The sequence below is a fragment of the Ruditapes philippinarum genome, unplaced genomic scaffold, assembly GCF_026571515.1.
Source record: "Ruditapes philippinarum isolate M1 unplaced genomic scaffold, ASM2657151v2 ctg1576_1_1_1_1, whole genome shotgun sequence".
Lineage (NCBI taxonomy): Eukaryota > Metazoa > Mollusca > Bivalvia > Venerida > Veneridae > Ruditapes > Ruditapes philippinarum.
The window spans coordinates 10001-23154 of NW_026857089.1; the positions used below are offsets into that span (position 1 = coordinate 10001).

The 13154-nt window shown below is 32.2% G+C and overlaps 2 protein-coding genes across 3 annotated transcripts in view; both read left to right on the plus strand.

Moving 5' to 3' along the window:
• LOC132748747 (dystrophin-like) overlaps nucleotides 1–13154 on the plus strand; it is a gene marked incomplete at its 5' end in the record, with an annotated part of 30280 nt that overhangs the window by 6884 nt on the left and 10242 nt on the right. The window contains 3 exon segments of one of the 2 annotated variants that reach the window (XM_060738382.1): nucleotides 1–82; nucleotides 1987–2070; nucleotides 2698–3107. The exon segment at nucleotides 1–82 is cut by the window's left edge and continues 72 nt beyond it. In XM_060738382.1, the coding sequence (XP_060594365.1) occupies nucleotides 1–82; nucleotides 1987–2070; nucleotides 2698–2828 (297 nt within the window). 2 annotated transcript variants of the gene reach the window in all.
• Nucleotides 7950–10024, plus strand: LOC132748746 (uncharacterized). The gene has a single exon (XM_060738380.1). The coding sequence runs from the start codon at nucleotides 8011–8013 to the stop codon at nucleotides 9790–9792; it is 1782 nt and encodes a 593-aa protein (XP_060594363.1). The 5' UTR covers nucleotides 7950–8010; the 3' UTR covers nucleotides 9793–10024.

A 13154-nucleotide genomic window follows, 5' to 3' on the forward strand; every position in this document is an offset into this window, starting at 1 on the left:
AGTTCCCTCCCTGGTGGTACATCAAAATACCTGATACCCCAGCTAGAATCCACACCACAGATGAATGGTCATGAACACGCAGGTAAAGAAACTTATTCTGTATACTTATATATTATATAACATAGTCATGATCTTCATTTTGTGTGAAAGGGGCACTTCAAAAGAAAAAAAGAGGTATTATAGACTACACCTTGAAAACATTGACTGAAGTTCTAGTAGTCTACTTGACAACTGCTAATTAAGTTTTTGGTCCACCTGCTAGTTATCCTTTGTACAAAATTTCATTGCTTGCCCTGAGACAACCTCTTGTGGACAGTCTCATAAATTATTACTTGCAGTGTTTATTCTAGAATTTGAAAAACGGGGGATTTTTATCGAAAAGTGAGAATTTATTACATTTATTGATCCTTTTTCTTCTTTCTCTATGTAAAATTTTCCCCTTGCCTCCGAAAAAATAGGGAGGAATATAAAAAATATGAATGAATCCCCCCACCCCTCTTCCTAGAATAAACACAGACTTGAATTTTGAATCTTTTTACTTTTCATAATATCTCAGTACATTTTTCTCAAGCCTGTGTTTTTTTTAGCTCACCTGTCACAAAGTGATCGCTTTTCGTCCGGCGTCCGTCCGTAAACTTTTACTTTAAACGACATCTCCTAATAAACCGCTAAGCCAATTCCATCCAAACTTAACAGGAATGTTCCTTTGGTAGTCAACTTTAAAAATTGTTCAAAGAATTTAATTCAAAGCATAACATTGGTTGCCATGGCAACTGAAAGAAAAAACTTAAAATATCTTCTTTTAAAAACCGAAAGAGCTGTGCTTAAATATTTGGTATGAAACATCATCTAGTCAGTGTTTACATAGTTTGTTCAAATGAATGCCCTAGGGTCAATACTGGCCCCGCCTGGGGGTCATTAATTATCCTTATATGTATAAAGTAAAAACTTAAAAAATCTTCTTTTAAAAAGCCCAAATAGCTAGAGCTTAGATATTAAGCATGAAACATCTTTTAGTGAGTGTCTACCAAGTTTGTTCAAATAAAAGCCCTAGGGTCAAAATTGGCCCCACCCAAGGGGTCATTGTTTTTCCCTTTATGTATATAGTAAAAACTTAAAAAAATCTTCTTTAAAAAAAACCCTATGAGCTAGAGCTAAGATATTTAGCATGAAACATCTTCAAGTGGGTGTCTACCAAGTTTCTTCAAATAAGGGCCCTGGGGTCAAAATTGGCCCCGCCCCATGGATCATTGATTTTCCTTATATGTATATAGTAAAAACTTAAAATATCTTCTTTTAAAAAACCCTAAGAGCTAAAGCTAAGATATTTAGCATGAAACATCTTCTAATGGGTGTCTACCATTTTTGTTCAAATAAGGGCCCTGGGGTTAAAATTGGCCCGCCCCGGGGATCATTGATTTTCCTTATATGTATAAAGTAAAAACTTAAAAAATCTTCTTTTAAAAAACACAAAGAGCTAGAGTTTAGATATTAAGCATAAACTATCTTCTAGTGAGTGACTACCAAGTTTGTTCAAAATAAAAGCCCTGTGAACAAAATTTGCCCCGCCCAGAGAGGGGGGGGGGGTCATTGTTTTTCCCTATATGTGTATAGTAAAAGCTTAAAAAATCTTCTTACAGCTAGAGCTTAGATACCGGTATTTATCATTGAACAGCTTCAAATGGGTGTCTACCAAGTTTGTTCAAATAAAAGCCCCTGTGTTAAAATTGGCCCCGCCCCGGGAGCCTATATACAGGTGAGCGATTTCTGGGCCATCATGGCCCTCTTGTTTAACTGGAGGCATGCAGCTTTTATCTTTGCTAATTTGATATGATTTGAGATCATTATTTTTACCGTCTATTATACATGTAGTTGTGTCTTGTGTGATAAGTATTGTGGACTTCTGGAAATTTCCTCTTGTTGTTAATGAATGTTTTTTTATTTTCATTATTGAGTTACATGATTGATTTTTATTTTCATTATTAGAGTTACATGATGGTGATAACTCAATGAGTCCTGTATTAGGAGCTGATAACACTTTACCACCATATAGTTCTGACAGAGTCAGAGGTAAATCAAGTTTCAATTTTTTTTCTTAGAAAATATAGATACAGCTGACTCTCAATAAGTCAAAATTCCACGTTAGTCGAAGAATTTCTAAAGTCCCGTCAAATTTCCTTCTTTATCTTTGTACTTTAACTCTGCTTAGGTCAAATTTTGACTTACTGAGACTCCTGTTTAGTCAAAAGGAATTTTTGGTCCCATCAATTAAAGTCCAACATATTTTCATCTCAATTATCTGTTTATAAAATCACTGTTTGGAGTCCTGATGGGCAGCATTATATCACATGCTCTTTGCATCTGGACTCCAAACATTGATTTATTTAGATATAAAATCACTGTTGGGGATATAATACAAGGGCTCGGTTACTGTTTCAGAGAGACATTTACCTATACCGTATTTTTTGCTGCACATAGATACAAAGAGACTATACTGAGTATGTTAAGTGTTAAATATCTTACTTTACAAAAAGCAAATTACATTAAGATATTTGGGATCATTGTAATTTAAATCAGGCTAACTGTGTTTTTATTTTAATGACTATAGGATGCAAAATATGCATCAAGGATTTCAACTTTTATCATTACAGATGTATTATACTGTTGTAACAATTTATATAAAATATCTGTTTTCAGTGTCAGGTTCCAATAATGTAGGGGAGTTGTTCAACATGGCAGGACAGGTTGGCAAGGCTGTAGGATCTCTTGTCACAGTGATGACCGATGACAACGGTGACGCCATTGTTGATGAAAACAACAAACACTGATGCTCGACAATACGCTGATATGTTATAGTCAAATAATGACATGATAACACGAGTCAGGACCAAGTGTGTCACTAAGGGTCAAAAGTTATCTATCTATCACCTCTGATACATGTATATATTGGTACCTACAAACACACGTATATGACAAAAAATGCAATACATTATTTGAAGTGAGTAGAAGATGGAATTCATTGTTGCCAAGGAAATAGTGATGTGGAGAACTTCTATTCATCATTTTGGAGAAGAAATTGAACACTTGGTGATGATAGGGTAAAAGTGTTGTCAGAGGAATAACATTTGAAGATTCAGACCAAATTACTAGAAATATGTTAATAATAAGGAATTATGATGATATTTAAAATCTAGTTATTACCATAGTAACATGGCTACAAAGTATGCCTTTAATCTTGGATTGTTAATAAATAATTATAGATATGCATAAAAAAGGGGCATAACTTCATTTATTTGTGTTTCGGATACATTTTCTCAATAATAATCAATTAGTAAATTATTTATTTAAAGCCTTAATTACTGTAATTGATGCAGTTCCATTTCGGCACACTTTCTTTTCTTTTCGTGAAATCTGTTTTGTACTTTGATAGGAAGCCAGTACAAAAAAGTGATAAAAATTTCAGAACAGAAGGTTTCAAAATGACAGAAAATGTTCAACATTTTTATTTGAAACAACAAAAAAATGAAAGACAAGGGAGTTTTAGGATTTGAAATGAAAATAATGAAACAGATGCTCATGTCACCATTAGTGCTTTATTTCTGTTTATGTTTTAAAACCCCTATCTTGCTGGTACCCAAAAGTAATTTGTCCTTACCACCAATATAGAGCCAGAGCCGACCTGTATTTCCATACAGTCTGACCAATCCCTATACTGTTAGCTGACAAACTTCATATTTTCATCTTGATATCCCGAAAATTGATAATGGAATGTTCCAAAATGAAAGCTGGACAAGTTCATTTGAGAAATTTCAGCTCAGGTAAAAAGGTTAAGCTGAAACTAAAGATTGCCTGGATGTTTTAAAAGGAGAGATTTTTGTAATTACTGTTAATTCGAGTATATAATAATATTCTACTCTTGACAGTATATATCAAACTTTCCTTTACATTTTCGACATCATTAACTTGTTTTTACTCTTTACAATTAAATGTTTAAGAATGTTTCAAATAATCACTGACCAAAAAACAACAACAACTTATGCTCACATTTTAATAGGATTCTTCCATGATGTAGATGTTTAAATAAATGTTTACTAACTATTTTATAATAATTAAAGTCTAGGCTTGTATAGATTTATAGTAATCCGATTATTATATTCATTCTTTTTATGTAATCCCCTTTTTTTTATTTTTCTTTAATTTATAACACTTTTGTTTAATAGTTTTTTTTTATAGGAAAAGCATTCTTAACCTAATAGCATTTTTTCTTTAAAGATTTACTATTAATATGTGATGGTTTAGAAAATTTGAAAGTTTATTACTTTAAAAAAATATGTACTTTTTTATTAGAAAATAAAGGAAGTATACTCCATGAGATTGTTTTTAAACTTCAGGGAAAAATTGTAGTATGTTTTACGTTTTAGAATTTGAGTATAGTAGAATATTAGGTCCAGAACTTGAATATAGGCACTTTTAATTGCGGAGGGGTAGACATTATTAACACTTAAAATAAAAGAATGCTCATACTAGCTGTCACATGTATTTAGCGTTAAAACACACACCATCGACTATGACACTTTAAAAAATGGTATCTTTATTATTTTTACATTATAAATGATTTAACTTACGGTCTTACCCTTCCAAAATACTGTATGCAGAATTTAGAAAGTTGGGTTTATTAAATGATATAGTTTATCTTTATTGAAGTATACATTCAAGACTTAAGAAAATGCTTTAATTAGATGGTTTGCAGAATCTTTATTAGGGTATTGGTTCATGAATTTTCATTTCCCCAATTCTCATGTTTTCTACCTGTTAAAAGATAACAGGAAAACTGAAATAAATTATGTCTTTGATTATTAAACCCATGAGAAATCCATACAAATTAACAATTGTCTTATTGGTATGTTCTTGAAAACAGACCTGTATCATTTAAGGTGTTATTGTAGGATTACCAATGAAACCATGTAGTAAAGACAAAATGTTGTTCCCTTTAGTATATGTATATAATAAGTAAGTCACATATATATTTATTATGGTGCTATTATAATACAAAAGTACATATTGTACATAAAATAAGCGGTTGTATTCGTAGTTGTTAACACCCTTTTAAATGTTAGTCAAATCTGACCAGAATTCATTGGGCATTTTAGATAGAATAAGGGAAAGAAATTACAAATACATCAAGTTTTAACCTTTTTATAAAATCATATATTGTTAAAAGTGATTTTTTGTTGCTAAAATGTAACTTCCTAGCTCCAGGAGGAGAGATGATTTTTGACTTTAAGTTCGTTACACTCAAGGTAAGCCAAAATCATCTTTCCTGTTTTGGTGTCACATGATGTAAACTGTGTATTGGTGCGCAATAAAATAAAACAAAAACAAAGTTGATTTTTTCTCATGTTTTAATTTAAAGTAAACTTGCAGTGGCACTGGCTCACATAATTCTGGTCCTATTTTAGAACTGATTTTAGAAGGGTGTATAGTTATATAGTCCTAGCTTTACTTCAATTTATTAAAGAGCGAAAATATTGAGAGAAAAAAAAAGTGAATGATTGATAATGATGGTGAATGATTGATATTGATGACCAATTGCTGCTTTAAGTGTATATGTTACAGACTGCTATATTTTATCTGTCAATCATTATTAACTCTTTATATTCCCTTCTACTCAATTTTTAGCATACAGACTGGTTGTTTTTCGTATTACGTTTTATGCTCATTTAACCTTTAACAAATTGCGAAGTCAAAAAAAGTTATATTTAAGGTTTTTATATACATATTCTCCTTTTATCTAAAATAACTCTGTAATTAATGCATTCAATATTTGACCTTAAAATTTAAGGTCAAGTTGTATTTTTATGAATATTTTGATTACATTATACAGTTAGTGTATACTTTCTGTTCATGATAAACTGTTTAACTATATACAGTAATGTCCATTTTACTTATCATTTACATGCTATAGTACTGCTTTTACTTTAACACAACCTTATTTTATGTATTTTACCTAACTCTTTTTAAGACAAGTGAATTGTTGATAAATGGTTGTGTGTTCACCAGATCATTATTGATATCTATAGATTTATAAAATGCAAAATAAATTTGATACAAATATATAAAATGCTGTTGTTGTTTTATTCGATTAATTACATTAAAGATTGAGGATTTGACTACTTCACTGAACATGTATAAAATGAAGTTCTTGCTTGGTAATCTCTAACCTAATGAAGTAGTATTCATTGTATTTTTTTTGTACAAATGGGACCACCAAAGACTCATTCTGCAATGTTTAGTTGCAATTGGACCTGTGGTGTAGGTGGAAATGTTGCTTTAAAATAAATAATTATTAAGCTATATATCTCCTGCAAAAATTCTTTTTGAAAAAAAAAATCCAAAAGCTCCTGTATAAAAGAAATATTGTTAGAATATTTTTTTAAAAGCTACCGTTAGTTAATGAAATGTTTGATGCATATTAATTAAAGATGCACTTCGGAGACAGGGAGAGAGCAAAAGCTTGCCTTGATCACATTCTGCTCAGGTAATCTAAACAATAGATATGCGATGGTTCTTAACACTTCTGTCGTTAAGTCTTTATATGTGAAGTTTCAATGATGGTTACAAATCCCACTAACTTTAGCCTTTTGCTTGAAACTGGGTTTGAAAGATGCACTTCCATATGAATATGTAGCTTTGTTTGTATTGGTGTGGATGAAACTTAACCAATGCTGTTGCTGTCGAGCAGATCATAACTAAACAATAGCTGTTTTTCTTTAAAAAAAAGAGCTAATAGAGAATTAACAAGGGCATAATGGATAAAGCAGCTATGTTACTTCCTTAAGGCATGATCATATTACTGAAAAGTACAGAACCATTTATTATATATCCGACTTGAGGGTTAAAGAAAAATATATTTTTAAAGTGCCAAAAAGGTAAATAATTGGGGGGGATAGAAACAACAGTAACGTTACTTGCCATGGCCATAATAAGTATGAGTGTATATTTTGAAAACAATGTTACAGATATAAACAGTATTAATTAATGTAACCTACCAAGATAACTGAACCATATCTACTTGTACTTACATAGTGCTAAAATGGAAATAACCTGGAAAAAGTTACATAATTTGCCAAGATCATAGACTTAGTATTGGTCAGTGTTTAAATTAAGAAGTTGGTGCAGGCAGAACTTGAGATTTTAAAACATTTTAGGTTAAACTATTCTGGACCTTCTCATTGACATGCCACTATGGGGTTATCCCTTTGATCTTCTTAATTTTAAAAAGTGATCTTTAAAAACACCACAAGCAACATTTCTGATTAGCAATTTCTCACCAGACCCCATACATAAGCATTAAATGATAACTTGTATGGTGAAAAACACTCTATTTACTGTCAAGTGTAAGTGCATCCTGAGAGACGATCGTACACATTAAGTTACTATATGCCAAGGGGTTAAAACAGAAATATATGAAAAATACATTTACTGTATAAAAATATATAACTATATACAATCCAGATGATCCTGATGTAATATATATGTATATTTTAATAGTTTATAGGTAATTTCTCTCCATAGTAATGATAGGCCAGACTTAGGTTATCATTTAATATGTATTATTGATAACATATTTAAAACCTAGAAGAATTATCCAAGTTTTCATAAAAAATCACACAAATACGCTGCTTTAACCTAAACAAAATTAAACTCGCATAATTCAGGTTTAATATGATATAACACAACAAAATATTTACAATCAATATAATAATTTAGCGTTACAGTCATGTATATACAGTACATTTAAATTATACTTAAACTAGTACTGCTTTATCTTATACAGCTATGTCAATGCAAGCTTTATATGGAGTTAAATATAGTAATTTTACACCTCCCTGTATTAATCCGGGTACCTGACCTACATATCTACGATAGTGTTCAATAACAGATAAACACGTTAAAACAAGTACTTCATATCGGTGACATACGGGTAACTTTCAATGTAGTCAAGATAAAATGGCTGAGTGTTCAGATCATAGCAGGTCTGTAATTGGAGGGTCTGATGAGGCAGAAGTTATTTTTTGTGAACCTTGTGAACAAGATGGAAGACAGACTGAGGCTGAAGGTTTCTGTGTTGACTGCTCGGAATATCTCTGTGGACAATGTTACAAGAATCATAAACTTTTTAAAGCTTTCAGAAGCCATGTTCTTCAGGATAAAAACACTATGCCTCAAACTGTGAAGGATAAATATGTACAGGATGTGTGTGTTACAACATGTAGCCTTCATGTAGACAAGGTCATTGAATATTTCTGTTCGTCATGTGACATACTTGGATGCACTACATGTATTACATTAAATCATAGGCAATGTGATAAAGTGGAACACATTCCTAAACTTGTGAAGGCTATAAATATCACAGGTGATCTACAAACATACGTAACTAAGGTCGATGTCATGTCACATCAAGTTCAAGATGAAAGGAATACACTGAACGCAATGTCAGCTATAGCAGATGATATGAGAAAGGTAGCAAAAACTCTGTTGAAGAAACAACGTAAAGAAATTAACACATTTTTTGATAAACTAGAGAAGGAAATGGAGAACAAAATTGATGAAATACATGCAAGTAATACAACCATCTTCACTAAAATGGCTGCAACATACAATACCATGGATAAAGACCTTAAAGAACTGAAAACGAAAATTGATGTTAAAAAGAAAGCTGGTCAACACTGTGAAGCCTTCATAGCTATGAAACAATCAGCTGGGAATACTGGGAAATTTGAAAATCAATTACAAAGTTTACAGGCAGAAAATAAAATACTACAGTATGAACTTCTTCCTTCTCCTCAGATTACAGACATGATGGGAAAGGTAACTGAGATATGCAGGATAGAAAATGTTACACCAAAAATACATGCAAAACCTCGCAGCAGGAAACTCCAAACAACTGCATCAAAACAACCTTCAAATCTATCAGACACTTCAAATAACACAACTAGCAGTACTGTTGTTAACAAAAATATGAAATCACTGACTCTTGACACAGAAATACAGGTTAACACTGATAGTGAAAGGAAATCACCCTTTGTCTATGGTGTCACATTAACCCATCAATATTTTGCCATTGTTGCTGATCATTCAAATAATACAATTAAAGCAATTGATTTAAGGAAAAAGACTGTGGTATCAGAACTGAAACTAGAAAATGCGCCATGGAGTTTAGCTAAAATAAATGATGACAAAGTTGCTATAGGTAACGCGGATGGAATCCAAATTATATCAATTTCAAAATCTGGATTATTAAGTACAACAGAGGGCAGAATATCAACCACTATTTGTTTAGGTATTGTATATAGCAGTGGAAAGTTTATTGTGGCACAAGGTTCATTAGCCCGGTGTATTAAAATTCTTAACATGGATGGTAAAGTTCTAAGTACAATCAAAACAGACTCTGATGGAGGACAGATGTTTTCTAGCTGTGATGGAATAGCACTCAGCAAAGATCATAATACCATCTATGTTTCTGATTTTAAGAAGGATTCTGTGACCAGTTTAACATTGGATGGACATATCAAGGCAATATATAAAGACAAAGATCTTAATGGACCATGGGGCCTAACTGTTGATGATGAAGACAATGTCTATGTAAGCAGCATAGGAAGTATTCATCGACTGTCCCCTGATTGTAAAAAACTTCAAGTTTTCCAAAACGTGAACGGTCGCAGTGTTTTTCACACAAACAATAAACTTTTTGTTGGCCATAAAAGTATACGGATATATGACCTTAAATAAAAAACATTGTAAGATCAGTCATAACTTCTGAATAATCATTCTTAGAATTATACTTGGGTATATGTTGGTATATGTTTTCACCATAAGTATCGTATATTAATCAATGCTTAATTTACAGAAAATAATAGTTTATTGATGTTGACATGAATTATGTATTGGATGAGTATAACTAGTAGGGTCATTTGTATAGATTAATGATTTGCAAGAAATATAAATATACTTTTTTCATCTTTTTGTCTATTTTATTTTGTATCTTTTTATAATTAGAAACAAGGGTGCCATAGTCACAAAATACGCCCGTTTACGAAAGCTTTAGATGGAGATGGGGGCATTATGGATAAGTGTTATCTAGCAAGCAAGTTTTTATTCTTGGCACTGTGTTGTTAAATGAACCTTAAAACAAATCAGTAGGGAAGATATGCACAGGATGTGTGACCTTGACCTTGGTCGCAGGGACCTGAATTTTATGCACGGCACTCAGCCTCACAATGATGAACATTTGTGCCAAATTATATTGAAATCCCTCTATGCATGTAGAAGTTTTGCTCCAGACAAGTGTTTTTCTATGAGCTCTAACTGTGACCTTCACCTTTGACCTAGAGACTTGGTTTATGTGCAGGGCACTACGTCTCATGGTGGTGAACAATTCTATAAAAAGTAACATTAAAATTCCTCCATGCATGTAGTAAATATGCTCCGGACAACATCTGGATATTTAATCATCTCCAGTGACCTTGACCTTGCAAATATTAACCTAAATTAAATGTGTCACACCTGTAGTCATGATAGTTACCATTTGTGCTACAATCCATCAATAAATGATGACTAAATGGTCCCTATAACCATCTTCAAATTTTTATCTGAACTTTGACCTCTATGTGTTACCTTGACTTTGGTCGCAGGGATCTGAATTTTGCATGCGACACTCAGCCTCACAATGGTGAACATTTGTGCCAAGTTATATTGAAAACCCCCTATGAATGTAGAAGTTTTGCTCCGGACAAGCGTTTTTCAATGAGCTCTAAGTGTGCCTTGACCTTTGACCTGGAGACCTGGATCATGCATGGAGCAATACATATCATGGTGGTGAACATTTCCATAAAGTATTATAAAAATTCTTCCATACATGTAGGAGATATGCTCCAGACAAAATCTGGATATTTCACCATCTTTTAGTGACCTTGACCTTGCATATATTGACCTAAAGTACATGTGTCACAGCCGTAGTCATTATAATGACCATTTGTGTTACAATCCCTCAATAAATGATGATTAAATCGTCCTATACACATCTTCATATTTTTATCTTTTTTTAAACGGGCGTATAAAAAGTACATGTAATTGTAATTTAATAACTAAAAAATTCTGATTTAAGATTTTATTCTAGGGAAATACATTTCATTACAATTCTCAATCTTTGAATGAGCTGAACTGATATTTACTTGAAAATTAAAATATAATTAAATTTCTATGAGAAAGTATTTATATTTGATAAGGTAATTACTGTATGATCTTTATGAACAAATACCAAGTCTACAGAACCCCATAGTTATCACAGTTAAGAATCTTGACCAATGAATGAAACATGTGTAAATAAATGTTACATTCTTTAGAACATACTCAAGTCCAAGAAAGAGGATTATTTCATGCCCTTTGATTAAATTCTTTTTTAGAATTGAAAGTGAAAGAAGATCAAGAGGAGTAATTGTGTAAGTCATTTATGAACAAAGTAATAACTTTGTTGTCGCCCTTTGATTAAATTCTATTTACAAAATCTGGATATTTCATCATCATCTTTAGTGACCTTGACCTTGTATATATTGACCTAAATTATATGTATCACAGCCATAGTCTTGATAATGACCATTTGTGTTACAATCCCTCAATAAATGATGACTAAATGGTCCATATACACATCTTCATATTTTTTATCTGAACTTTGACCTCTATGTGTGACCTTGACCTTGGCCGCAAGGACCTGAATCTTGCACGCGACACTCCGCCTCACAATGGTGAACATTTGTGCCAAGTAATATTGAAATCTCTCTATACATGTGGAAGTTTTGCTCCGGACAAGCATTTTTCAATGAGCTCTAAGTGTGACCTTGACCTTTGACCTAGAGACCTGGTTTATGTGCGCGACACTGCTCCTCATAGTGGTGAACATTTCTATGAAGTTTCATTAAAATCCTTCCATACATGTAGGAGATATGCTCCGGACAAAATTGGACGCCGCCCGCCCGCCAGGGGCGTTCCCATAATACGTCCCGTTTTTCAAACGGGCGTATAATTACAAAAGCCATCAGAGAAGACAGCATGCTTGACTTATTAAATGATTAATACTGGAAAACAAAAACATAACAATGATAAAAACAAGATTAGCATTTAGTCATAATATGAGCCAGTAAAAAATGCCCCAATATGAACATTAAAAATCCCACATTTCGTGATTACTAAATGATCAATATTCACAGTTTCATTCATTAAATTTTTTTATCTGACCTTTTACTTTAGCATGTGACCTAGACCTTGGCCATTGAACATTTATGGCAAGTAATTATATCACCAACTACTTATCATGGTGTTGAACATAACAAACATCTATCCATCCATGTAGAAGGTATGATCAGATGTTGTTGCATGCACCGCTCTTTCAGATTATAAAACATTACTTTGATAAACTGTATTTTAATACCAGTAAAATATTGGTTTTAAATATTCCTTGTGCCAAATTATCGTTTTTATCAAAAAATCTTACCAGATGCTTGTATTATTTTCATTCTTATGGACGGATGTTGTAACGGGACAGTTATAATGTGGCTGCTCTATTGTCATCTCTATTGTTCTTTTAAGCCATACAAAAGAAAATAGCCACATAAAAGCATTACATAATGAATAACATCAAAGATAAAGAACAGTTACCTATTATCCCTCTAGCCACATTATTACTGTCCCGTGAGAGTGGAAAGACAGAGGGATGGACGGACAAAGCGGAGACTATATGCTCACCCTTCGGGGAGCATATAAAAGGAGGAAAAAAACCCTTTAACTAGAAAAAATGTTGACACATGATCACAGATTATACAAAATTAACTTGATAAATTTTTAATAACATCATTTTAAAACAATTTATATATGAAATGACGGTTAAATTCTTACACAAGTTAGCTAATTATTTTGATATACAGACAACAGAATTACATTTCACAATGATCAACAACAAAATGGCAGCTCATGCAGTTATTTTTTCACTGATTATAAAAAACAAAATTATTAAATTTTCATACCTTCTATTTAAGAAAATTCAATTCGAAAATGTTTAAATCATATCGTTTTCTTCTTATTGCAAATGGTCACAATAA